At 41.5% G+C, this 26,693-nt stretch overlaps 3 protein-coding genes across 6 annotated transcripts; 2 read left to right on the plus strand and 1 right to left on the minus strand.

Moving 5' to 3' along the window:
• The first annotated feature begins 155 nt into the window (after positions 1-155).
• On the plus strand, positions 156-11,896 carry LOC144071405 (alpha-1,3-mannosyl-glycoprotein 4-beta-N-acetylglucosaminyltransferase C-like). Of its 2 annotated transcripts, XM_077596472.1 has the most exons (5): positions 156-227; positions 808-885; positions 9,958-10,103; positions 10,217-10,364; positions 10,565-11,896. In XM_077596472.1, the coding sequence occupies exons 3-5, from the start codon at positions 9,981-9,983 to the stop codon at positions 11,728-11,730; spliced, it is 1,437 nt and encodes a 478-aa protein (XP_077452598.1). In that variant the 5' UTR covers positions 156-227; positions 808-885; positions 9,958-9,980; the 3' UTR covers positions 11,731-11,896. The 2 variants fall into 2 exon arrangements, with proteins under 2 accessions (XP_077452598.1, XP_077452600.1); XM_077596474.1 differs by lacking the exons at positions 156-227; positions 808-885 and adding an exon at positions 9,482-9,575.
• A 1,766-nt stretch (positions 11,897-13,662) lies between these two features.
• Positions 13,663-17,421, plus strand: rnf141 (ring finger protein 141). The gene is made up of 6 exons (XM_077597399.1): positions 13,663-13,804; positions 14,289-14,442; positions 14,550-14,658; positions 14,920-15,107; positions 15,250-15,357; positions 16,064-17,421. The coding sequence occupies exons 2-6, from the start codon at positions 14,312-14,314 to the stop codon at positions 16,203-16,205; spliced, it is 678 nt and encodes a 225-aa protein (XP_077453525.1). The 5' UTR covers positions 13,663-13,804; positions 14,289-14,311; the 3' UTR covers positions 16,206-17,421.
• An 861-nt stretch (positions 17,422-18,282) lies between these two features.
• On the minus strand, positions 18,283-26,079 carry ampd3b (adenosine monophosphate deaminase 3b). Of its 3 annotated transcripts, none has more exons than XM_077597127.1 (16): positions 26,031-26,079; positions 25,203-25,266; positions 22,508-22,730; positions 22,255-22,429; positions 21,943-22,108; positions 21,629-21,848; positions 21,115-21,244; positions 20,819-21,013; positions 20,609-20,740; positions 20,223-20,386; positions 20,020-20,146; positions 19,755-19,918; positions 19,490-19,610; positions 18,982-19,155; positions 18,798-18,908; positions 18,283-18,692 (listed from the first exon to the last, which is right to left on the minus strand). In XM_077597127.1, exons 2-16 carry the CDS (start codon positions 25,258-25,260, stop codon positions 18,516-18,518), a joined length of 2,337 nt encoding a protein of 778 aa, XP_077453253.1. In that variant the 5' UTR covers positions 25,261-25,266; positions 26,031-26,079; the 3' UTR covers positions 18,283-18,515. The 3 variants fall into 3 exon arrangements, with proteins under 3 accessions (XP_077453253.1, XP_077453254.1, XP_077453255.1); XM_077597128.1 differs by having other exon boundaries at positions 25,964-26,078; XM_077597129.1 differs by lacking the exons at positions 25,203-25,266; positions 26,031-26,079 and adding an exon at positions 24,183-24,371.
• Positions 26,080-26,693: the final 614 nt, after the last annotated feature.

Raw genomic sequence — 26,693 nt, forward strand, 5'->3', positions numbered from 1 at the left:
GCACCTCTTGTATTTTCACCCCTCCCTCCAACTTCTGTCAGACTTCAGCTCACTTCTTACGTCTCCACATCAGCAGAGAGGAAGAAATAATCACGCCGTGTGTGCATCTGGCGGGGAGCGTTGACATGCCGCCGCAGCATCCGGACCACAGGAGAGCATCCTCCTCCGACTCTTGATTGACAGCTGAGAATCATCATACAGCGACTGATATTGTTGCCGGAATTTCTGTGAGTCCATTCTGATTATTATTTAGGGTGTGTGTGTGTGTGTGTGTGTGTGTGTGTGTGTGTGTGTGTGTGTGTGTGTTCGGCACATTCGCGCCGAATGTCCTCACTAGTTTAGTCATCTGTACTGTTTCGACCATGTGGTGAGTCTTAACCTGCAAGTTTCAATGAAGACTCATGTAAATGCAAAAATGAGTGTCAGTTTGAGTTCGCACTAAAATTCAAGCAAGTCGAGTCAAGAAATTAAGGAAATCATATCATTTTTCCCAGTCACAATATTTTTTTTCGCACGTACTGACCATGTGTCATGGATAGAATAAAAAGCCTCTTTTGTATTTTCTTACCATGGTACGGTGTTTCATTGATAAAGAATTTAAAAATAAATATAATATACATTCTATACTTCATTATTGAATTATGCTACACAAATATTAACAAGTCACTCTTATTTTGTGTAAAGTTGTACCAGGTACTTTGATTAGAATGTGCTTAGGAGGGCAATACTACGTTTTGCAGTACTAATCATGTCTTTGTTAGCTTTATTAATTCTTGCTTGACTGAATAGGCTTGTCTACTATTTCAGGTCATTTGTCCTCAGATGTGGGAAAAGGGCTTATGCTGACCTGAGGAAAACAATATTATTCACGGCTTCAGCCGACAGGTAAGACATTCAAACGCTGCTACATGAACAAAAGTCATTGTACAACTCTTATGTCCAGCTGCATTTTGCCTCATAATCCTTGGGAAATACCTGGGATCATTGCTTAGATATTGAACATCTTTTAAAAAGGAAATTTGTAACTGGCAGTGAAATTGGAAGTTTTATAGCTTCCGTAGGTTTCCCGATAAATTTGAATTTTATTAAGGGATAGCCCCTTTGAGATTAACCATCTCATTTTCGAGGGGGGTCCTAAAAACTCTGATGGAATACCGACAAGATTCTTTAGAATATTTATGGTAACTTAAAATAAAGCCTTGTAAGCGGGACCTCCACATGCAGGTCAAAAGTATTTTTTTTAATCCAGTTTGAATCTGTCATGTTTAATTGGGCCTAATGTCAAGATTAGTGAAAACAGGACTTCAAAACAACAACAGGAATCTTGTCGGTATTCCATCAGAGCTTTTGAAATGGCTGTAGTATACTTTTTTTGACATATTTTACCACTGCGAGAAAGTCAAACACATTTTCCAGCAGTCAGCCGTTAGCTCGGTTTAATTGCGCCGCTAAAGTCACGGGGGTGGCACGGAAGGCCAGCGGGCGTCCCGGCAGGCTTCATTATCCTGGCCGTGGCGGCCAAAGGCGTGAAGACACTGTGGAGGTGGGAGGATGAAAGCGCGGTGGGGGGGATAATACCTGATCAAAACAAGAAGGTGTTGGCAGGCGGAGCTGATAAGACTGCTCAACAAAATGAGCGTTGGAATCAAACGGGCCATAGACTCGGAGAAGAACTCTATATTTAGACATTTAACGAAGCTAAAAAGTGATTCACCTCAATGAAATGTTCACGTTTGAGCCCGTGACATCACATCATTCCAGATCAATGGCCGTTCTGTCTGTGATCTTGCCCTTGCACAAATTTAGGGCTTGATGTCAAAGACACGTCAAATACCTTGACGGTGACTGATGTGTACAGTGAAGCTTGATTTGGAAGATTTCACTCTCTGAGATGGTATTAATTGCCTTTTGGGGAGGTAATATAGCACAGGATGTGAGTGCTTGATTATGTTCGTCTGTGTCGGCTGCTGTGTAGCACCTCACAGTTCTTGCAGCTGTTGTTAATGCTGCCAAAAGCAGGATCAGAAGCCAGGCAAGGGGAGAAGGTGTCATCTAAAAAGGAAAGTACATAATGCATCAGGAAAATTCCAAATCCTGAAATGACAAGTTCTGACAAGCAAGGTTCATTGTCAACATTTCGTGCAGCTCTCGAATGTGATTCTTGACAACAAATCAATAATCAGACAAAGACTGAAGAGTACTACAATAAATTCAAATTAACTGCCAATATTGCTACAAAAGTACACAGACACTGATTATGCCAATGCTCTGTGTTTTCCTGCCACCTTCAGGCGTATGAAATTATTAAATTACAATCAATTCCATTGCTGTAAATCAGGGGTCACCAAACTACGGCCCGCGGGCCGTATCCGGCCCGCCGGCACATTTGGACCGGCCCTCTGAACAATACCAGAGACGCTATCGGATTTTTTTATTTTTTTATTTTTTTTTTTTTATTTTTTTTGTTTTTTGGGGGGGGATGCGGCCCGCCGGCACATTTGGACCGGCCCTCTGAACAATACCAGAGACGCTATCAGATTTTTTTTCCTATTTGGCCTTGAAGACTGGGACGTTTTAATCTTGTGTTTGGTTCATTGCACCCCTGCTGAGCCCACAAATCATCCCAGTGAAGCGGGGCTTCGCATTGCTTCTTTGGTGACACGCGCGGGGAGAGTGTTTCCCTTTGATGCATGCGGGCACGTCCACCGTTGCATGCACGAGCAGTGTTACCGAGACATCTGGACGATCGCAGGTGAGGGCGAAGCCCTGGGACCATCGCGGACTATTCAAGCATATTAAAACTGCAACCTGTTTGAGAACGGAATAATGGCGAAAAAGTTAGGTGAGAGAAAAATTGATTCAGAATGCAGGGTATTTAACCTGGAGTGGACAAACGATTATTTTTTTGTTCAATGCAAAGAAAAGGCTGTTTGTCTCATTTGTCAAGAGACGGTGGCGGTATTCAAAGAATACAATCTTTGCCGACACTATGAATCCCGTCACAAAGACAAGTACGATAGATTGCAAGGCCAAATACGAGCAGACAAACTCTCAAAGCGAAAAAGTGGACTACTATCTCAGCAGAACCAGGCATCCGTTCGGGCCAGCTTTTGGGTTGCTAAATTGATAGCAAGCAGCGGTAAGCCTTTCACTGACGGAGAGTTTGTTAAGAAATGTATGGATACTGTCGCGGAGGAGGTGTGTCCCGAGAAGAAAGATGCATTTAATGCCGTAAGTCTGTCGGTGAGTACAATGACCAGACGCGTTGAAGAAATCGGGAGTAATGTATATGCCCAGCTGCAGCAGAAGACGAAATAATTTGACTTTTTTTCATTAGCACTGGATGAAAGCAAGGACGTGCAAGACACAGCGCAACTGCTCATTTTTATTCGTGGAGTTAGCGCAAACTTTGAGATTTGCGAGGATCTGGCAGCCCTCCAAAGTCTCAAAGGGACTACAACGGGAGAGGATATTTTTGACAAAGTGTGCCAAACCATGGAGAAGTTGGACCTGGACTGGTCAAAGCTAGCTAGCATCACGACTGACGGGGCTCCTAGCATGGTGGCCGAAACTCGCGGTCTAATAATGGGACGCATGAACCGGGAGTTGGAAAAAAGGGGTCTCACCGCCCCGCTACGAGTCCACTGCCAAATTCACCACCAAACACTGTGCTGCAAAATGTTGACGTGATTCTGTAATGACGGTTGTGGTGTCGTGCATAAACTTCAGAGCAAAGGGAGAAGATTGTGCATGGCAGAACAGAAAGTTAATGTTCCATGGCTTTTTTTTCTATGAAGAACCCAGAGAGAGTTATTTAGTTATTATTTATTTCATAAATAGTGTTTTTTATTTCCTGTTTTTTTCTGTGAAGAACTCAGAGAGGGTTATTTAGTTATTATTTATTTCATTAATAGTGTTATTATATGTTTCCTGACTTTTTTTCGGTAAAGAACCTGGAAAGGGTTATTTGGTTGTGTGGCTTTCTTGAAAACAATAAAAAAAATTAAGCTCCCCTACGATCGTCACACTTTTTCTGTTACAAACTGACACCGGCCCCCCATCAGAGAAGGGAAAAGTTATGTGGCCCTCACAAGAAAAAGTTTGGGGACCCCTGCTGTAAATGATGCATTCAGGGTGCTATCGTTTTAGCAGTTTTCAATTTAATGTACAAGCACTCCCAACTTTGCTGTAGCAATCATTTTTTCCTGCCATCCTCAGTCTCTTCTGGGATAAAATTGCCCTTATTTAATGTGCTGTGATTTTTACAGTTTTCATATGAAAAAAGGGTCATTTCTTAAATCTAAAGTGTGTGTACACCCGTGTGTGTGAGAGGAGCATTTATCCCACTGCATGTCACGTTGTAATCTTCTTATAACGCACAGCGGGGAAAAAAGCAGCAAAAAAGCCGCTTTTGATTCGCATTTGGCAGCTCTAATCTTGTCCCCCCCCCCCCCCCCGCCTCAAATCCCCTTAGAGATGATTTTTGTCAAGATGATTCAACTGAAAATATCAACATTCCACGCGCATAAATGTGTTGGTATTCAGCAGATGTTGTGAAGAAATTTCTTTTTATGACAAACGTAGATTATAATTGGACATTTTAAATAATGTTTGGCATTTGTAATCCCATCCGAGAGTTGTGGCTGCCATTCCTGCTTTAATCCGAGGATCAACAAGGTTTAAATCTGTGAAATTATTATTTTCAATCATCTGTTCCAATAATCCAATTCAATCTCATGTGCATACTCGCTAGCCTTCCTGTTTTGATTGATTTGATAGAAACATAAAGAAATCCCTATTTATTTTGAAGGTGATCTCTAGATTTCTGATGCTGCCTATTACTCGTATTTCATTTTTGTGATAGAATACGTAATTAAATACAATTCCATTTGTTACAATTCCCATCTTTTTGGCTGTAATTACAACCCAAATTGATTGAAATTTAAAGTTTTTTTTGGAATGTCTACAGTACATTCAGAAAGGCTGGATGGTGTATGAATTGTATAGGATTTACTTCCTAAGGGCTCTTTTCTAAAGTTATTGGGGCAAATTGCATGCTCAGTCGGATTCAGGTCAGACGATTGACTTGGCGTTTACATAACGTTCCACTTCTTTGCGTTCAAAATCTCTAATCATCTCAGTACATCTCCAATCCCGACTCAGTTGATATTAGATCTCTTACCACCTAAGTCTGCATCAAGACAAATAAAATGGAGGTTGTTGCCCTAAATGACCCAGAGTAGTTGACAGCCTGGCTCACTTAACCCATCATGCTTCACAGAGTGTAATTGTTGTCAAAATTTCACCGTCATTTTTGACTCACCATAAAAATTCTTAAAGGTACTAATGTAACATTTTCCAATTATATGCTATCAGGCAACAAACGATCGGATTTTTTTTTTTAAATCCATGTGCTTTCTGTCAACAGATAAAATCATATCCCATGCAATTCTGAATAATTTGAGCTCAAATGGCGATGACGTAACCTAGCAGTTTTATCCCGTTTTTCTCTAGGCTGTATATCTAATAACTTGGAAATGTTGATTAATATCCACCAAAACCAAATACTATGTAAACATGTCCCTCTGACCCAAGTATAATGTTCAAACAAATATTTAAATTTCACCTCTTTTTATTTTTTTCAACTAAAGCTGTAATAAAATTCTCTGCTGGCCAAATTAGAAATTTCCTTCTTTCCTTATTGCTTTTTCAAAACATATCTTATAGCCACTGAGAAGAACTTGTCATCCCCGAATACGAGCTAGAGGGAGAGTATGTCTTTCACTAGGTGGCTTGTCGCCATGGAGACCAGCATCCTCCCTCGTATCTTCTCACTTTTTCTGGTGCAAAGCTCCCAAAGTACTAATATAATTTCTTTTTTTCATATTACTAACTTCTATTTTCCGCTCTTGCACCCCGATCAATTCTTCCATTAGTGTTTATTTTCATCCATTCCAATGACTAAACACCAAGTGTCACTTTGGCATCAGACCACCTGGCTCATACTGGGGGGTGATTGGCATGTCCCCGATGATGTAATATTCCGTAGCAGTGATGGACCATAAAGCAGCCCCCGTAAAATCAAATATCTTTATTGCCGTCTCCCTGCCAGACAAAGAAGCTCCTCCTGCATCTCTTCGTGAATTATTCATGAGACATGGCATGCTTCCAACAGATTTTAATTTGTCCATGCAACACATGCTGGATTACGCAAAAAGCCATTGCAAAATGGAAATTCTTACACTTTGTAGGAGACATGGTTTAACCTTTTGAGGCACAGTGGTCACTACAGTGGCTTTATATTCAAAATTTATCATTAGGTTAACTCTTTTACTGCCTGCCCAAGTCGCAGGGTTACATTGCTATTGAAAACACGTGTTGACAGCAATAGACGTCCAATCCATTTTACCAATCGAATGATTGCCTCCAAGTTCCAGCCCAACCCAGTTTAAATGGATTGGACGTCTATTGCAGTCAGTGGCAACTCAAGAGTTGAGCTATTTGAGCTCACAACAGAGTTATAAAACAAAAGAAAATACTAAATCAACTTAACAGGACAAGCTTCAGACATGCAACAGAATTTGAATCTTTATTGTTGTTTTTTGTTTGCCTGGAATCATGGTTAGGGACATCATTTTGTTGAAAAACTTGCTTGTATTTGACTGGGATGATGCCAAAATGACACCCCAACTTTATAGAAACAGGCCAATTTAGGCCAGACGGATGCAAAAGCAGTTTCATTCTAGTACAGATCCAGTGAGGACGGAAATGGGCATTCATTTTCACTGTTTGGCCATCTCGACTCTCGAGCCAAGTGTGTGTTGGGTAGCATACATTTTTAAAGAGATATTCCCTTCTGCATCAACGGGACGAGAGTAATTGCTGGAAGGGGAGAAACTAACTGCATGCTCCCCCTCCTCATTCCCCTCTGCCACCTTTTGATGAATAAGTAAACATGTACAAGCAGGCAGTTGCTTTAAAAGTCTCCAAGTGGGAGGACTGACGGCCGGCTGTTTACTTGCTGATTGCTTGCTCACACACTTGCGCGCACACACATACACACACACACACACACAGACACACACACACAGACACATGTGTTGCTTGGAAAAGCTGTGTCAGCGCTCGTTCTTGCATTTCAAAGCAGCCCATACGGATGCAGAATCTGGCTAAAAAGTGATTTAAAGTAGTGGATTATTTTATAATCTTGTATAGTGACTCGAGGATAGGAAAGATAGTGTGGCATCCTCTCTTATTTATTCCGACCCAATGAGCATTTACAATATTAGGAGTATACAAGGAGAATACTTGTAATCTTTGCTTTTGTATAACCGTTCTCTTTATAATTGTCAGTTTTTTAGTATTAACTGGATACCAGTGATGCTGATGATGTCCAATCAATTTTGAGGCTGGCAGTCAAATTGGAGAAAGTGAAACTTGATCACGCAATTCTACTCTTCCCAATTAAGGTGGATTTGATCCCTATGTATCTCATGAACCCTAAAGGTGTATCTTAAAATATATATATATATATATATATATATATATATATATATATATATATATATATATATATATATATATATATATATACACACTATGTTTCATGCTTTCTTTACATTTACTCCATTGAAATAAACTGCCATGTCCAGCGACAACCAACATAGCTCAATTTATCACAATGGTTAACCAACTTTTTAATATGAGTTTTAATTTAACATGCAGCTTTTACGCCTTGGATGTTGGTGCTTTTTGAGGCCGAATTTTGCAGTTACACTCATCTTGCTTAAAGTTCACTTTGCTGTGGTTTGTCAGTGGAGGACCTGACTTTTTGGCGGACCTCTCAAGATGGGTTAGGGTAATTGTGATTACAATTTTGTAAATTGAAAAAAATGTGCACTTTTTGCCATTGCTTGTGGGCGGAGTCTTATGAATCACTCGGAAGTGGGGAACTAATAGCTCAGCTGCACGAGGACAAACATCTTGTATGTGACTGTCACCCCCCAAGGGCTGTTTTTTTGTTTAAGAGACAGTGAGTCATTTGGCATTGAAAAATGCTTCAGTTTTTTTCTCCATAATCTTCAGTCCAATGAATGCACCCTTAATGCATCTGTGGCACTAAAAGCGTCATACATTGTGCTGGATGCTCACAATGGCAGATACTCACCACGCCTGTGACGAGACGCTCGCCAAATCAGCCAAAGGCCATCAGAGCGAGGACATTGCATTTCAGACAACAAACTCACCGCGCCGAGCGAGAAAATAGGTCATGTTTGCTTCCAGACACGTGAAACCCCGTTGCATGGCAGCGTGGATGCGAATCTAGTTACTCTGGTGCCTTTTTTTTACTCACGTGTATTTCTTGCATCCTGTTTGTCAACATACACAGTCATCCGTTGTTAGGGATGCCGCTGAGCTGCTGTGGTTGCTCGCCAATCACGGGCAGGCACAAATAAAAATTCCCACTTTTAGACATTTTCCATGGACGGGAATATGAATGTGAAATCCTGTTTCCATCACCATGCCCTACTGATCAGAACAATCTAGCTAGGCGGAGTCAACGCAGTACGGTCTTGGACGTGGAGCGGTAAGGGCTGCCTTGGCTGACGATAATGTGGATCGACGCTCTTCAGCAGCGGTGGCTCTGACCCATATTATTTGCCGTTCCCCCCTGAGGGCCGCCGAAACAGGACGGAGAATAACGGGCAATCATGACTTTTCATTTGTGTTACAAGAGTCTCAAGAGTCCAGGATATTCAGATGAGTGACTCTACCGTAACGTTGTATGCGAACGTCGACAATTAGCAGCACTCCTATCATCTGACAAGCTGTCTTCACAATTGTGTTTTTCTTCCGAGGATTAATTAGCTTTGTCAATCCTGCCTCAAATCTGATACACTTTGAAGAAAGCATCTTTAATCGTTCCAGTTGATTTACAGCTTTAGTTATGTGCGTCCATATTTCATATCGTAGAGATCAAGGGCTCTATCAGACCAGCCAACGATCAAGAGCGGCGGTTATGAATACTGTAATAACGTTGTCGCCATGTTGTTTTACTCATTGCTGGCCATGGGCTTCCAATCCATGCTCTTTGGCAGTGATTATTCGCTGCGATTATTCGGTGCCAATTGAGTATACCTTTCCTTTTTTGTCTTTTTGCGACGCTTAGCATTCCAGCAGATTGACAGAGCCCGTTCACAACGTTATAGTGGGGGCTAAACACGTTATTGATGTGTTCCCGCAGTGAGCCGACAGCCCGCAAAGTCAAAGCAAAGCCAAAGCATCAATCACCTCGCACGAGTCGCCTTTACAAGTGTGCGATCCATCTTGATGAGGCTGCTCTGAGTGCAGGGGTCCTCCACGCTGGGCACTGCCAGTCTCCCCCCGAACCAGGGATGAACATCTCTGTGAAGGGCACCTTGATGGAGGCTCCCTCTTTCATCGTTAAATACCAAAGAGATGATTGGCATTCACAGCCACCCACCATTGTTGTCCTCAAAAGCTGGAAGATTATGATCGGAAGGGTGAAGAAGCAAAGATATAAAACAAACGAGATGGCAGTGATGTGTCATAAAGTTGAGTCAACACAGGCGACTTTATTTATTTACTGACATGAATTCATTTCCATATAAATGTGTTCTGTGCGACGGCAGGCTGGTGAGAGATTGAAAAGGGGCGGAAAAAAACACACCAAGATACCAAACAATGAAAAATAATTCCGGAGAATCTCTGAGACGCATTCAAATATCCGGCCTTTTGAGAGACGCTTGATCTTATTTGGTTTGAAACACTTTTAAGAGTGCATGATTGAAAGTCATTTCACCAAGTGGTCATAGTTTAGTTTTACACGCTATGCTTTGGAATAACGACTCCCACCGTGATATAAAATAAACATATAGAAACACAGAAAGCCTTTAGAAATAATGGCTGCAACTTCGTTCTCATGATTTCTGGTAGAAAGAGAGTGCACGCTGAGGTGGATGTGGATGTTTGCGGACAAGATGAGGTGTTTGAGGAAGAGATCCACGTTGCCTTTGCTGGGCTTCCTGGTCGCCTTCCTGCTGCTCTTCAATCTTTACGTGGACATGGATGGATTTGTGCTGGTGAGTGCCCTTTGCCTCTTTGTTTCTTTTTCCACCAGTCTCTGTGTCATGTGCCTTTTTTGTCCAAATATTCCGACTTATTATTGTTATTTTTCTTCGTTCTTGTTCAACAGGATGCAGAAAAGCGCCAGCTAGGCGAAGCATTGATGCATACTGCCAGCACGGAACGATACATCCACACCTTCAGAGACCTGTCCAACTTCTCTGGAAACATCAACATAACATACCGCTATCTGGCGGGGATCCCTCTGCCAAGGAAAAGTTTGTATTTCACACTGTAACCAAATCACTGGAGTATTTGTATGAGTTGTGCATCTATTGCAATCATGAATGTATCAGTTTCATTTGTTTGAGGCACACTACGGTCTGAATGATATACTGCTTGCACCAAATGTCAACGTAACACCAATCGCCTCACCTGTGAAATTCTCAAATTATGATTTGTTCTTTGTCATTGTTAGAGTATCTGACCATCGGGCTGTCGTCGGTGAAGCGGAAACGAGGCAACTACCTCCTCGAGACCCTCAAGTCCATTTTCGACCAGTCCAGTTACGAGGAGCTGAAGGAGATCTTGGTGGTGGTCCACCTGGCTGACTTCGATCCGCTCTGGTGCGACAACCTGCTGCAGGAAATCAGCCGCAAGTTCTCGCATCACATCATCGCTGGCCGCCTGCTGGTGATCCAGGCCCCTGAGGAATACTATCCATCTCTGGACGGGCTGAAAAGGAACTACAACGACCCCGAGGACCGGGTTCGCTTCCGCTCCAAGCAAAACGTGGACTACGCCTTCTTGCTGAACTTCTGCACCAATCTCTCCGACTTCTACGTGATGCTAGAGGACGACGTGCGCTGCTCTCGTAACTTCTTGACGGCGTTGAAGAAGGTGATCGCCTCCCGCGAGGGCTCCTACTGGGTGACGCTGGAGTTCTCCAAGCTGGGCTACATCGGGAAGCTCTACCACGCACGGGACCTCCCGCGCCTTGCGCACTTCCTGCTGATGTTCTACCAGGAGATGCCTTGTGACTGGCTGCTCATCCACTTCCGTGGCCTGCTGGCCCAGAAGGACGTGATTCGCTTCAAGCCGTCGCTCTTCCAGCACATGGGCTACTACTCCTCCTACAAGGGCGTGGAGAACAAACTGAAGGACGATGATTTCGAGGAGGATGCGGTAGACATTCCCGACAACCCGCCCGCACGTCTCTACACAAACATCCCCGTGTTTGAGAGCTACGACGCCAGCAAAGCCTACAGCGCCGTGGACGAGTACTTCTGGGGAAAGCCCCCATCCACGGGGGACTTCTTTGTGGTGGTCTTCAACAAGTCGGCCAAGATCAACAGAATCCGGATCACGACAGGATCTGAGGACAGACAAAGTGACATTCTCCACCATGGCGCCGTGGAAGTGGGTCACAGGCGTGTAGAGGGAAAACAGGTTGGACAGTGCTCCTCCTTCATAACTCTGGGGGAGTTCAGAGGAGGCAGGGTCGAGGTCCAGGACGTGGACCGGAAAATCGGCTTCGACGTGGACTGCGTGCGCGTCGTGGTGACGGCTGGCCAGAAGGAATGGCTCATCATCAGGACCATCAGCCTATGGACAGAACAGGCGGCCAGCCACTTGATCAAGTGACCGATCAAGTCGTCATCATGTTTGTGTTGAATGGCTGTCAGGAGCGTGGAGGGGAGTATTTTCTTGTCTGTACTGTATTTTTCAAAAGGTTTCCCCACCAGTCTGAAAAACAATTCATAACCTACATTTATACTTAATTTTCCAAATATAAAACACCTGAAATGTGCTTATCTGTGTCTGCTGTCTTGTTGGAAATCAAACTACTACTTTTAAAGCAATTTTCACACACATACTGGCAATCAGGACAAATTACTTTTCCATCAGCCCATTTTCAGTCTGTGTGCCTGGATATTATCTGTTATTTCATCATTCCATCTCTTTCTTTGTTTTAGTTTTGAGGGCCGTGTACTTGTATTTGCATCACCATTCTTCTAACATGTGGTCTTTCAGTTCTTCTCATCAGCCCAGCCATTTGATGTCTAAAACACCAGTCTTGCATCTTGCACTTAAAATATATATATATATATATATATATATATATATATATATATATATATATATATATATATATATATATATATATATAGATATATATATATATATATATATATATATATACATATACATATATATATATATATACACACATATACATATACATATATATACATATATACATATATATATATATATATATATATATATATATATATATATATATATATATATATATATATATATATATATATATATATATATATATGTTACCTTCACTGACCCCCTGATGTATTCATTTCTTAGTTTTTTGCCACAAGGTGCCTTTTTTTTTTACAGCTACTTGAATTACTTCTAAGAAGTTAACTATAATGAAATAGAAATTTGACAATTTTTAAAATAGGAGTAATGCAGGGTCTATGTAAAAAAAAATGTGGATTTTTTTTAAGGGTCTCATATGGGAACACCTTAAAATGATACTGTAAATAGATTTTTTGTTACATGAGCATCAGTTAAGATTTGTTAAACTGTTGTTAGTATTTCTATTTTACAATTGAATGTGCGGGGGATCTTTTTTATGGAAAAAGGTTTTATTGGGAACAGGTTGTGCTTTTGTGTGTTAAAGCACAAATGCACGTAAAGAGCAACTTTTACTTTTACTGAATAAACATTGGCAAGGTAGGTGACACCATGGATGCAGACTGTCTACTTCAGGAGGTAAGTGCTATTTTAATTTTATCTGTTGTTTCTATGTCAGTCTGTCAAAATATGCTCTTACACAACACCTGTCACCTGTCAAGGTGTGATTGAACCCTTGATTTCAAAACAAATAAACATTTTTGGACCTTTGCAGTAAATAAATATTGGTAGAAATTTGCAATTTAGGACCTGTCCAAGATGGCCGCCACCGAGCCACGTTGTCAGGGCAGCTCCAATGTTCTAGGAACTCTAGTATCACTTTGTCTCTTGGATGGGCCAATCGCAATCACAGATAGATATCATGTACACTGTACTAGATGCAATCGTTTTTACGTTTAGTTCATCATAAATGTGATATCTATGGTCTTAAAGGACTGTCATATGACGCCATTATTGTGCGACAACTTCATATCCACAAATCAATTACTATAGATATCATATACATAAAACTAGACATTGATGAGTGCTGCGAGCTCACGGAACCAAACGTCGTCCCCTGTCGGTCGTTTTGCGTGGGGGCCGTTTGACCAATATAACACACTAGTCAATGCAGCATCAAACTAGTTAGAAATTGTAAAATCTTTAACCAAATATTTAAACGCATATGTTTGCCATATATTCAATTAAACAATTACATACTGAATATTAATTGTTAAAAATCATTAGACAGCTTGAATCATAGTTTTTTAATGTCGTTTGTTTCAACCGAAACTGTTTTAATTCTAATTTTGGATAAATCAGCGAGATAAGAGTATTTTAGCACCTAACGTCCGCCACAAGAGATCGCATAGACGTTTTCTGACGTAAGATGGCCGCCGAAAACGTACGCCAGCGACTCCACCTTTAAGCATTTAGCCTCATATATGTGGTCTATACAGGAGCTACAGTGCGGTGCCGTGATGAACTTAACTCAATAGTCAAGTCTGGTGTTGACATTTTGGTATGCCTTTGACTTAATCAGGATTGATATTTGTTTCCTCGACTTAATCAGGGTTGATATTTGTTTCCTCGAAGACAATATTAGTGGCGTACCAGTGTGTAAAGTAACGCTTTCGATTCATGTGCAAGCTGTCCTTCATCTGACGTCTCTAAATTAAAATCAATGTTTATGATCAATGCTGAGCTAACTTTCGTGTGCCTGCCGACTGTTTTCACTATTCTGAGATTGAATTGAATGCCCTATTTATGTTGACACCTGATTTTTATTTCTTTAGTAAACATTTCGATTTGATCTTGCTTTAAAAAAAATCAAGTATAAACACAGAGCTTATCGATATTGAAATATTTCCTTGACACCGATTTCCTAATTTATGTCTTATTTTGAGAGGTATTGTGTTTAATTTTTGTGCAATTTACTGATTTACTGTAATCAACTTGAATTGCATTTTCTTCCCAAGTGAATGATTGTAGTTTAATTCCTTTAGGGCCACCTGCTGCCGTCTCTGGGATGGGCCAGCAGATCTCAGGTCAGGCGGCCCGTCTCCCTGAGAAGCTGCTCAAACACGCCAGCCTGGTGCGGGACAGCGGCTACCTCACCTATGAGGAGTTTTTGGCCAGGGTGGCTGAGCTCAATGACTTGTAAGCCCATGCACATTCACATCATTATGCCAAATCTACTTGTTTGGAATGCATATGAACTTGTATAACAAAGAATATTATATGACTCCATCTGTGGCTCCCTGCAGAGCTGCGAAACTGGCAACAGAGCAGCACAAACACCTCTTGTTTGAGGTCCAACCAGGATCGGACGCAAGCGCCTTGTGGAAGGTGGCTGTCAGGATCGTTTGCACCAAGGTGACTTCTTAAAGCAACTACACTTTTGAGACATTTCACTATTCAGATGAATGAGAAACAGTCTCAAAACTTTTGACTGAAGGGTTACAACATTTTAACCTTGTAAATAAATTTAGCGGACCATTTTCTTCTTTTTGTTTTGGCTTCTCAAAGCTTCCCCTTCGTTGACCGCATTATATATTTAGGTTAGATTGTTTGAAAATGTATAATATTGTCGTTAGACATCAAAACATCTATAACGGATAACAAAATTCCCTCTAGATCAACAAGGACAACGGCACAGTGGAGGCATCTCGTATTATGAACCTGTACCAGTTCATTCAGTTGTACCACGACATGACTAGCCAGGCCGCCGGCGTACTGGCGGCGGAGGGCGCCACCGCCCGCCAGGCTTCTTACGCACCACCCGCTAACCCCGACGCCTGTCAGGCCAGTATGTGGATGGGCAGGTTAGTACGACCACACTGTACCGCATTTAGTAATTGATGGCGATGGAGGTCCGTTCCATTTGGATCGTGAGGGGTTGTAGTGATAGATCTACCAGAATGAAAAAGCTAAACAGTTTCAGTGTCTTTTCTCTTGCCTCTGCAGAGTCAAGGAATTGACAGACGACGAAGAATGCTGCATCTGCATGGACGGGAAGGCTGACCTGATACTGCCATGCACTCACAGCTTCTGCCATAAGTGCATCGACAAATGGTACGCCGATTAACGCCAACGGCAAACAACAGCTCTGCTGGGTACACGGTCGATTGGTCGCCGATCTTTTGGTCGCCGATCTTTTGGTCGCCGGTCTTTTGGTCGCCGGTCTTTTGGTCGCCGGTCTTTTGGTCGCCCGGAAGGTTATTGATAATTACCATTTAAATCGTTGCTCAAATTCCCTAAATACAAACTGCAAATTACTATTTAGTCATACTTAATGCCCTATTAATTATTAGGCTAAAGAAAAGCTCCCAGACTTTTATTGTTTTTTGTTGGAGAACTTGTTAAGACCCTGACTGACGTAGCTTCTTAAAGGGACAACGCATGTATACATACAAACTCTTATACACTCACACGTCGGCTCAGTGAAACTGCTCATGGCCATTGTTGGCTTCTATTGATGCGTAGACCGTGTTGTTTTACCTTGTTTTGTCGCCGGTCTTTTGGTTGTCGGTCTTTTGGTCGCCCGTTGTCGCGGTTCGGGCGACCAAAAGACGGCGACCAATCGACCGCACACGGCTCTGCTGACCTCACATGGACTACGTATTTATTATTTATTGATTACTTGTGTCTGTTTGTTGTGGTTATTTGTGCTCTATGTGGCGAAAGCTTTAAATCTCATTATATTTGTACTATGATGACGATAAAAGTATTCAATTCACTTCAATTCAAACGCTAACTCACGTCCGTCGCATTCCGGCAGGAGCCGCAACTGCCCTATGTGCCGGCTGCAGGTGACGGGAGCCAACGACTCGTGGGTGATGTCCGACTTCCCCACCGAGAACGACATGGCGGGGTACATCCTCAACCTGGCTGACGAGGCTGGACACCCACATCGCCCTTGAGGCAACAAGTAAACAAACACACGTGAGTGACACGGGACATTTTCTCATGGTGAGAAGTTAGGCCAGGGAGGGTTTTGTTTTTGCTGTTGGTTATGTGATATTCTAACCTGTAAGGTAAACCAGCAACTGCACCCAAACAAAAATCACAAGACGCGCTGTCTATTTTTATGTAAATAATTGTATTCGTTGAAGTTAGTTTGAATTTAATGGTAAATAACCAATCATTTAGCGAAATAAAATTGGTCTTTCTGCACATTTGTTTGTTTTTTACGAAAATAAATTAATGAGCAACTTGTATTGTCAACTAAATGAATTCGATAGGGGTAAACAAAATAATATGGAACTTTAGGCCATAACCGCTCCACTAAATACATTTTTGTGTCACTTTTTGTCATATTAAATTCTGATTTAGCAGCAGCAGAAAATACATGAGAAGCACTGCCTTAAAGGAACATGTCTAACACACAATCTATAGTGTTAACGGTAATTGCACTTTATATTTGTACAATGAAGTACTAATTTACTTTATTGACTCGTTAGCTGACAATGACAGTGATAGAAGTCTGATTCATTTGGAATTGGAAGGGGCTGGCAGCGATCGCTGTCCAACCCTCCCAACGTGAAACGATTGGACACCTTATTTAAATTCCATTGCACTGAAACAAGGACTTTCAGTGTTTAGCCCTTCAAGTTCAAATAGATTGTACTCCACATAACTGACTGTTTCCATGAAATTCTCCGATAAACTTTATTCGTTCCGCTTATCCTCACATGGATGGGGGGGCTTCTGGAGCCTATCACGCAGCTAACTATAGGCCCTCACCTTTTATGAACAAAAATCCAGTTTCACGTTTAGTATGAAGGGTGGTGATACACTGTGGCTTATTTTCACACTTTATGTCTTATTTTAACATTTAATCTGCACAAGTACTTAACATTGTTTCAGGGTTTTGCTGAGCTTTTATTGACCGATTCATGCCTAGTTCAGTTATTGAAAATTGTTTAATTGTTGTAGTATGTAGACATATAACAAAAATAATGTACAACTATCCAGAGTCCAGTTATTCTATTTAGTGTGTATTTGTTGGTTTCATGCGTGTAGGTTTTTAAATGCGTACTTATATATTGTTGGATTCTGCTCTATTTTTGCTGTACTCTGTGTTTGCACTACAACAAATGAAATGTATGTATTGATCATAAAATGTAGTAGAGTATTTTCCCAATTTTTACAAAAATCTTGTTTGATTCTGTACATGCATTGCTTTGGTTGGCCATGTGTATATATATTTATATATATAAAAAGTTCCCCCTTGCCTCCCTTAAAAAGTTATATATATATATATATATATATATATATATATATATATATATATATATATATATATATATATATATATATATATATATATATATATATATATATATATATATATATATATATATATATATATATTTAAAAAAAATTAAGGGAGGGAAGGGGGAACTCTAAATACTCATTGTTTACAGTAATCACATTTATTGATAGTTAAGTTGTGGAATTAATACTTGGAACAAAAATACATTCTAAAATTCTGTCAGCTGTACAGCACATTGTTCGATCATTTCTTTTTTTTCTCTTTTTTGGTAAAGACCATTTATAAAAGATGATAGTTTCCCTAAAATTGCTATAAATTCATTTTATTATGGCCGGATTCAACTAAGGTTTTGATGATATGCTGCATCACATTAAATAAAACCCCTTTTTTGATTTAATTATTAAGGATTCCTCTTTTTTAATTAAATCAAGCAGTGTAGTTACTCAAATAGAGTTTGGAAGTTATTGTAAACATTTAGTTTTTATATAACTTTCCTATCACTTGTTTGCTGTCATTTGTACTGTAAACTTCTCGTGAAAACACCAAATTTAAATAATTATTGTACTCCTGTTATATGGAGATATGTGAGTGAGAGAGAAAAGGTCGAAATGAAAAACTTAAAATGTATTTCGTTATTAAGCAATGGAAACTACAGCTTGGATCTGAAACTATTTACGTCTGTTTCCTGTCCTTTCGTTTTACCGCTCATTGACCAAAAAACATACATTTCTGTCATCCTTTATTTATGTGTCACAATTTACAATCGCAATAGACAAACAGAAACTAAGCAAGTTGCACATTCTGGAATCAGTGCATTGTCTATGCAGTGTAAAAAGTCAAAGTCTTTGGTTTCCTCATGTTCAACGTGCCCAGTAAAAAATAAAAAAAATAAAAAGTAACAACGCTATGCAAAGCCATTAATGCAACCAATATCCTTTCAAAATGTGAAAACATGTCATTCCACCACTGGAACCATTGCGTCCGCTTTGACTGCGTCAACTAAAAAGCTGAGCTCGTTGCATAGCGTCTCATGGCGGTACGCCATGCGGATTTGCGCCACGTTTGTACGTTTTATGTCGTTACCCTCAGGGCCGTCTTGCAGGTAGTTGGAGCCCAAAAAGTGTTTTTTCTCCTGGAAGCAAGCCCAAAGAGTTGTGTTTTTAATCCTTTCATGCTCAAATGATCTTATTTTAACCCGTATCGGGCACTATTTTTACAAATGTTTGGGGATGCTCACCTGGTGCGACAGACCGCTCTGAAGCACGCTATTTCTGGCGATCTCACACAAGTCGCAGGTGCTGAGTTTCCAGAGCTGAGCCGCGATGGCGTACTCCTCCATCAATGGTTCCTGTGAACATTTCAGCTCCACTCATGTTTCCGTTCTGCTCTTTAAGCTCCATTTAGCTCAAATGGAGACTGACCTTTGTGTAGTGGAACTGCATGGGGTCATCGGTGGACAGCGACACACACAGGCCCTTCTGAAGAAACTCCCGCAGTGGGTTTTTGGAGTACTGCAGGAACAGGCTGTTGTTGCTCAGAGGCGACATAGCAATGGGGACCTGGCCCAGGTAGTAGAGGTACTGCAATACCGGACTCTGGTGGAGTACAAAATCAGGATAGGAGAACTTCAAAATGTAGTCTGGGACGGTCACATGAATCATTAGTTTTCAGGCCGACATCCCATATGAAGTTTCTCCACATCTTCAAAAGAAGTTATTTATAGCTGGAACTGGTTTCAGATAAGTCAGTAAAGTCTGGCGTAAGAGAGAGATGAACCCAGATTTTTGTCACACGAGCTCCTGGGCACTGGGCCCTTGTGAACTGAGGTTAGCCTGAGAGACCACCAGAGTGCTCTTACCTTTTTTGACTCTGCATGTTTTAGGGGGGAAAAGCAATTATCTTTGATTAAAGCATCTGAGGCCAAATCACCTTTTTCAGGTTGAGGCCATGAGAAATGTTGTCAGCCGTTAGGAAGGCGGACACCAGGTGCGTTATTGAGCCGGCCTCACCGCAGTGGGGACGGAACTGGAATGTGTTCAACCCGCGCTCCCTGTGGAGTAATACAAAAATGTAAAACTTTAAAGGGGCTTTTGTTACATCACAAATACAGTTGTATTTGGTAGTTTGGTCTCAGAACAACAACCAAATCAGCTCACACACTGTATTAGAAAGTCCTACAACAACTAATACTCACTTGCGCAGGTTGTTGAGCACCATGATGTTGGCGTACATATAGAACAGATAGTAGGTGTACGGCGGGTTCTCGTCTGCTGTCCAGGACTCGGGCTTTGGACTTTTGTAGGAGAACAAATGGTCGCTGTGTTTGGACTCATCGTCCACGCTGTCGAACCCAGTTACCTGCAGAGTGAGATGAAGGTCGTAGACCAGGGAGGAGCAGCGTTATCTGAGAACTCGACATCAATAAACACTTGTTTGGATGACATGCATGAACTATTTACGTATTTTAGAAAAACGTGGAGTGCTGGGTTCTTCTGGGGGTTGACTGTGGCCTCAAAGATGGGAAGGAATATATTTTCCAGCATTTTGGCGAAGTTTGGTATCAGTTTTTTTGACCTGAAAATGTCACTGCAAAACAATAGTCATATTGACGGACATTCGGGAAAGCCATCTAAATCTGAATGGAGCTTCCAAGAACACGCACTAGATCCGAGGGACCTGAATCATCCATCTCAGGTTGGGTGAGTGGACTTTGTGCTGGATGAACCATGTGGCAAGCCCCTTCCACTCATTGCTGGATCGTCCGTAAATGGACAGGCGAGGCTCGGCGTGCTGGTACTTGCTCTCCTCAAGGTCCTTTGCCACTTCCTGTAAGGATGACAGTCGCTTCATAGTATAATCCATAGTGGTTAACAAATTGTCAAAGTCCTTAACTCGTATTAAGGGTCCTTGATTAATTTTTGGATAGGCTATGACATGGTTCTAAATTTTGTATCACTTTAGGTTAGGGATTTCCACTGTTAACCAAAGGCCCCTGATTCCAAATTGGATGTAACGGGATTTCATCATTGAGTTTCATGAATGTGACACCTTGATAAGTCGAGCGAAGTACTCTCCTTCGATGTAGTTGTCTGTCTTTAGGTAAATCTCCCGCAGTTCACTGGCTCCCACCGGGTTGTACTTGGAGTTGAATTTGTCAAAGCGATGGAACGTTTGTCTGCCCTGCACAGGTCAAAGATTTACAACCGTCCCTTTTTTTCAACTGCAGTGTTAAACTTTTTTTAAAACACTTGGACCCACTGCGTGTACATCCAGCGAGTCCACAGTGAGGTCATATGGGTCCATGTGGAGGCTGCTGAAGACCTGTTCCAGGGTAAACCTCTGTCCACCTTTCTCCAATACCACGCAATCTTTCTCTGTCTGGTATGTGGTTTTGATGAACTTCAGCAAGTGCTTTTGGTTCATACAGGCAGCAGCATGTATGTGCGTGTCCACCTTTTGTTTGATGGAAGAGGAACAGGTGTTGTTCTTTGTTGTTTTCATTTCAATTTTGCGACAATTCAAAAGCTTAGGTTTTTGGTGAAAAACATATCAACCTTTCTGACGTTGTAGAAGTCTCTGTGTGGAACGCACTTCAGTTCCTTAAGTTCTGCCATTTCATTGAGCATTTCATGTAGGTAGAATTTGGAGGACAAGAAGTTTAGCCGTCTGTGACAGTAGGTCTTTCTGCAAGACATCGTATTAAAGTCAGGTTTTATTTAGAGCCGGGGTGTTAAACCAATTCCACAAAGAGCCAAGAGGGTTCTGGTTTTCGTTCCAACTCACAGCACAGACAGTTTAACCAATGAATTTTCTGCTGAAACAAGCAGCACCTGACAGACTGCAATCAACTGATTACACTTGCAGATCGGTGAAATGGTGTCCTCTTCTTTGGTTAGAAGGGAAACTTGCACCCACCTGGCCCTTTGTGGAATTGGTTTTACACCCCTGATTTAAAGGCTTCACAAAGTTTTTGGCTCACAGAAATGAAAATGAATTGGTCGGAACACATTCCTTCTACCACCCCCTAACTATCGTGCTAATTAGCATCCAGCAAGTCCTGGTTCTTACGTGGGGCCATCAGCAATCATGGCAAGGACATGGCTCAAGTCTATGGCGAAGGTTTCCAAGTCCGGGTAAGGGAGCGTGCGAGGCTGCCGCTGTTTCAGGGCTTCAGCATTGTCAAAAACGTGAACGATTCCATCCTTCATCTGCAGCTCGTAGTCTAGGTTGTCCGGTATGCCTTCCATGGAGTATGGGTTCTCGTCTTCACGGGGGACTGGCCAGATGTCTACGGTCCAAGAAAACAAAAACAAAAACATTCAAGTAACGGATAGTCGCATTGTCTTGCCACGATAAGCGTAGTTGCCAAAGTATTTGCCCACCAGGCAAGACCTCTTCTTCCTCTCGCCAATTCTGCCCCTCTGTGTTTCGGAGGAACCGGGCTATGGTCCTGGGAAAGCGATGGTATGCAAGCCGGGAGTACTTTTCCCTGATGAAAAGAGCTTTCAGGAGGCTCTTGGCGGCCTGTTCGTAATCCTCCACAGTGATCTGAAACAAGCACAACAATTCTGTTTCACGTCAGGAAACCTTAAAAAAATCAATTGACTGCATTGATCTTTGCCATTATGGCGCAGTTGCTTCAATGTCACCAAGAAAGCCGTTGATAATGACATAGCCAAGTTAAAGACTTTTACCCCAGCACAGTAGTCTCCACTGATGGTCACTCTCTGAAAGTCAGGGAAACTCTCAGAAAATGCCAGGTCCGGTGTTGTTGGGGAGAGTATTGGGGAATGCGTCCGCAGGTTCCAGTCGCTGGTGGGAATTTGCAGGGACAGTGACTGTGAACGCTTCATCATGAAGTTCTTCTTCCTGGTGACCAGCAGGGGATTAAAACCACGAGTCGATAGAAAGGCAACCGAACATATTGCCAGCACCGACCCTTCGTACCTTTTGACGGTCTCCTGGGACTTCTGCTCAGCCAGTTCCTTCTGCAGGGCTCGTTCCCGGTCTTCCTGCAGGCCGATTGGACAGTCCTCAGGTACGGTGAACAGGGCTATTGCGTCTTTGGTGTCCTTCTCCTTCAGGGCCGAGGCATAGACCTTCTCAGCCAGAAGACGCACCTTTTCATCCACTTCAGTCATTGACATTCTTGGGAAGAGTCGGGGCATCTCTGCAGAGGTTTCAGGATGTGTCAAGTACTTGCCTTTACATAATTTGATGACATTTAGTTTAACACTTTTTCATCCGCATGACCACGAATTCCTGCAATACCCCAAATTGTTTGAAATGGAGTGAAAACATTCCAGATTTTAATTTCAGTTCTACCCAGCTGCATTTTTGCGCAACTACACGATTTACACTGAAATGTGTCCGTTGCAAGAGAAAAATAACTAAATGCTTGCAATGCTAGTCATGTTAAGCTCAGCCACCAATAGAGGCTTGACCTACTTGAGGACTGAGCATGTTTTGAAATCCCACCCCAGTAAACATGTTCTGTCAAGAGTTGGGTGTCGCTGGCTTAAAATGTCCTGCACGTTCCACACACCTTGGCAGTTTCCCATTTTTAGAGGTTGCAATGGTAATCGAGGTTAGGATTGTCATAGTCAACACCTACCGCTCACTTTACTAGCCATAGTTACCATCCAAAATCATCTGATTACAATATGATTCCATTTTGAAACCTTTGGAGGTACTCAATGATAGGCTGATATTTTAATGTATTTTTTGTTTTGAATTGCAAACGAACTGGTAGGGATATTACAGCGTTTAGTTTTTTCCACACGCTCCTTTGAGAGGAGAGTTGTATTTCTTCTTTATTCTTGGTTACCTCTCAGCTGATCTGAGTACTTTTAGGCCAAGGCCTTCCTGTCAATCAAGCCTGGCTTGTCAAACTTCGGTAGGAATCCTCAAATCCAAGCATGCCCCCAAAATAGCATCTGCTCAGTTGATTGGAATTGCTATTAAAGCTATTGGACCGTTTGAATTCCCAAGGCCTTTTGGCCTGACTGTTGACATTTCCGCCCTCGGTTCTTCCGCGAGGACCCCAGTTCTGTTTTTAAACTTGCCTTAAAACGACTACCCCAGGGACGGCAGATGTTTTATTGTGTTTGTTGGCCAAGTTGACAATCTGAGCGGTAACGCAAAACTTTATCGTTGCACGTGCCGCCAGGCCGCCTGGCCGGAACGCTGTCTGTCATGTGTGGCCTGCCACCAACGTAACAGCTGAGCAATGCATCGCTCGACCTTGACCGACATCCCTGAAAACTTTCGAAACCCGACCTTCTGACATGTTCAACTAAATTCAAGTCCTAGAAAGGGATAGGTTTCGTATGTTTCCAAAGCAGTTGGATTATTTTGTGGTTTTCCCCTTTTCCAGTCCGAACCAAAGTATTTTGTCTTTATTTACTGGATTAAAAATAAGGTTCATTATTCAGTCATTTTTATAAGAAATCCCGCAGCAAAAACTTTGCAGATATTTTTGATTACAAGTATCTATCAGATAGCAACAATCTCATTCAGACTTTAGCTTGCCAGTTTTCAACTCTACCAATTCTCTGAATTTGGTACCTTTGTACATTTGTAAGGCTTTCACTTGTTGTTGTTGTTGTTCAATGTTTCCTACCTTCTGCCGTGGTTTGGGCCATGTCCCCTGCTTCTACTTGTTCTCCCGTCTTGCTGAATGCTTATATAGTTGGCTCTTGCCAGTTCTTGTAATCTAGCGCTCACTTCCCGGCCTGTGCTGACACGATCTCGACTGCCTGCTATCTGTACCTTGAGGCCGCTGTGTTTACACGGTCGGGTGGCGGCCGTCTGGAGTGTCCATCCTCTCTCTCTCCCGTCTCTATTTTAGGCCATGGGGAGTGTCATGGCAACAGTGGGCGGCTAAATGGGGTGACGATGCTACAAGTGGGGGGCAAAGTTCCAAAAGACGCAAGCTTCTGTTGGGAGCATCGCAAATCGGGAGGAATCCTAACCGTTTTCACTACTTCAAAGAATTGAAGATCCTATCATGTTCAAAGATGAAAGAAAACAAAGCCTGTAGATTAGAAATTGGGGCCATGACGCATGTTGATTATTTATTGTGTTGTTTAATTCCCGCTGCAAGTCGGGCAAACCGACTGACGGGGATTTTATGTATTTGGTTCAGTATCACTTTTTGTGTTCTGGATGACAAGCGAAGGGGTTATGATGAAACTTGCAAGTGTAAAAGTTGGTCGCCATCTCTCCCCCCCTTTTCCATTTTTTTAATGATAATAATCTTTTTTTCCCACACTAATTTTCTTTTGAGTGGACCAGCAATCGGGGCCCTAATGTAAAAAAAAAATGAAGGCAAATAAGGTAATATACAGTATTTCCCATTTTTTTGCAGTTTTGACAGTACACCAATTTTTCGCAGTTCTCCACATTTCGCAGTTTTTGAGTTATCGTGTTTTTTGGACCCTGCGTTTTTTCAAATTTCGTCAATGGCCAGAATTGTGATAACTATATTATACTATACATCGCTCCCTGATCATTTACAGTTGAAACTCTTTCACAGTCAGACGATGGGAAACTAAATTTTGTGTTTGGAGTGGCTATACTATAAATAGATGCCGTGGACAAGTGCTGACAGTCGCTAGGTGGAAAGATAATAGCTGCTGACCTCTGCCAAGGCAAGGTGTGGATCTCTGCTTGCAAAGGGGGACTTCTCGTCTTCTCATTTTGACCTGTAAAGATTGTGCAGGAAGTTTTTGATGATCATTAGAAATAGTGATCCCCCAAATCCTCTCTATGGTATTTTGTGCATAAAATCTTTGATGAATATTAGAAATAGTGAATTTCCCCATGCCCAAAACAACCTCTATAGTATTTTATCCGTATAGACACAAAAACGGAGAAAGTCACAATAAGTATGCTTCATCATGTTAGCGAAAAGGCTATTAATAGAAGTTTGAGGACACTTTCCTTTATAAGGCAAGCATTGAGGAAATGCCTCTTGGTTAACTGCGTTTCCTTCCCATGACGTAGTGGAATGTATGTACACATTTCTGCCATTTTGCCATATTAACTCGCTTTCTAATACTTAATCCACGCACTCACAAATAGGATTCAATATCCGCTGAATATGACACAATTGAAGAAACTTTATTTTCCAAAGTCTTGTGCACAATTTGCTTTTGGATGAACATGCAACACGTCAAAAAGTAGTGCAAAACAAGAAGTAAGTAAGGTAAAATAAGCTTTATTTTAATTACCATTTTTAAAATCCCCAACTATTCCTGATATATATCACATATTGCTACAAAACAACCACACAAATTCACAGTAAAGAATTTAGCATTTAACAAATTGCCCAGGAATTTTGAATGACTCTTTAATCATCAATATAATGCATAATCCTTGTCTGGAAAAGGAAATAATTACCTATTGAGAGATATTTGCTGGCTTGTAGAATGGAAAGTGAAGGAACAAAGCGCAAACCAGTACTTACGGACTTTACGGAAAGCAGCAGAGAGCTTTTGACTGCGCACAAGATGAAACAATTGAGTCCCAATAGGGGAAGCTGAGCAGGAAGTTGGCATATATGCGTACTGTGCATCATTAGTTGAAGCCAAATGTGTTCATTTACGATAAGGGATGCGTATCATCATTTTTATTCCTTATGCACCACTTAATAGAAATCATAAATTCATAAAACTTCAAAACAAAAATGACCATCAACAAAAATACATTTAAAAAAAAAACTCATACCACGTTACCTTTTTGTAATCTCAAACTCACACATACGAAGAAAAAAAAGACATGTTAACATCCTGTAAGTCACTTTGTCCTGGTTGTTCCTCATTTCAGTCGTAAAAAAAAGTGACTTCCTCCTTAAATGTTAATTTAGAATAGTGATAATAACATTTGATCGTATTCTTTGACCATGCTCTTATCTCCAATCATCTTTGCCCAATATATAGAATTGATGTCTACACACGTCAATTCAAACAACGTTTATGTGCGTCAATTGAGTTTAGGATTAGCATCAGGGAATATAGTTAGAAATATTTTTGGGGGTTCGGTTTTCTTTTTGTATTCCGTTATTTTCTTTATTTCTTATTTTTTTTCTTTAAGAATTAGGGTTTTTCCTTTATTTCTTGTTTTCATTTTT

Source organism: Stigmatopora argus, chromosome 3, assembly GCF_051989625.1.
Source record: "Stigmatopora argus isolate UIUO_Sarg chromosome 3, RoL_Sarg_1.0, whole genome shotgun sequence".
Taxonomy (NCBI): domain Eukaryota; kingdom Metazoa; phylum Chordata; class Actinopteri; order Syngnathiformes; family Syngnathidae; genus Stigmatopora; species Stigmatopora argus.

What these genes read in the sequence shown, in the direction of transcription:
- LOC144071405 (XM_077596472.1), top strand. Translation starts at nt 9,981, where the DNA reads ATGTGGATGTTTGCGGACAAGATGAGGTGTTTGAGGAAGAGATCCACG. An exon ending in ACATGGATGGATTTGTGCTG is followed by an intron (nt 10,104 to 10,216) that starts GTGAGTGCCCTT and finishes CTTGTTCAACAG; the next exon opens with GATGCAGAAAAGCGCCAGCT. An exon ending in GATCCCTCTGCCAAGGAAAA is followed by an intron (nt 10,365 to 10,564) that starts GTTTGTATTTCA and finishes TGTCATTGTTAG; the next exon opens with AGTATCTGACCATCGGGCTG.
- rnf141 (XM_077597399.1), top strand. Translation starts at nt 14,312, where the DNA reads ATGGGCCAGCAGATCTCAGGTCAGGCGGCCCGTCTCCCTGAGAAGCTG. An exon ending in GTGGCTGAGCTCAATGACTT is followed by an intron (nt 14,443 to 14,549) that starts GTAAGCCCATGC and finishes GGCTCCCTGCAG; the next exon opens with AGCTGCGAAACTGGCAACAG. An exon ending in TCAGGATCGTTTGCACCAAG is followed by an intron (nt 14,659 to 14,919) that starts GTGACTTCTTAA and finishes AATTCCCTCTAG; the next exon opens with ATCAACAAGGACAACGGCAC.
- ampd3b (XM_077597127.1), bottom strand. Translation starts at nt 25,260, where the DNA reads ATGAGAAGACGAGAAGTCCCCCTTTGCAAGCAGAGATCCACACCTTGC. An exon ending in CACACCTTGCCTTGGCAGAG is followed by an intron (nt 22,731 to 25,202) that starts GTCAGCAGCTAT and finishes AAACCTCTGCAG; the next exon opens with AGATGCCCCGACTCTTCCCA. An exon ending in GGAAGAAGAGGTCTTGCCTG is followed by an intron (nt 21,849 to 21,942) that starts GTGGGCAAATAC and finishes CTTGGACCGTAG; the next exon opens with ACATCTGGCCAGTCCCCCGT.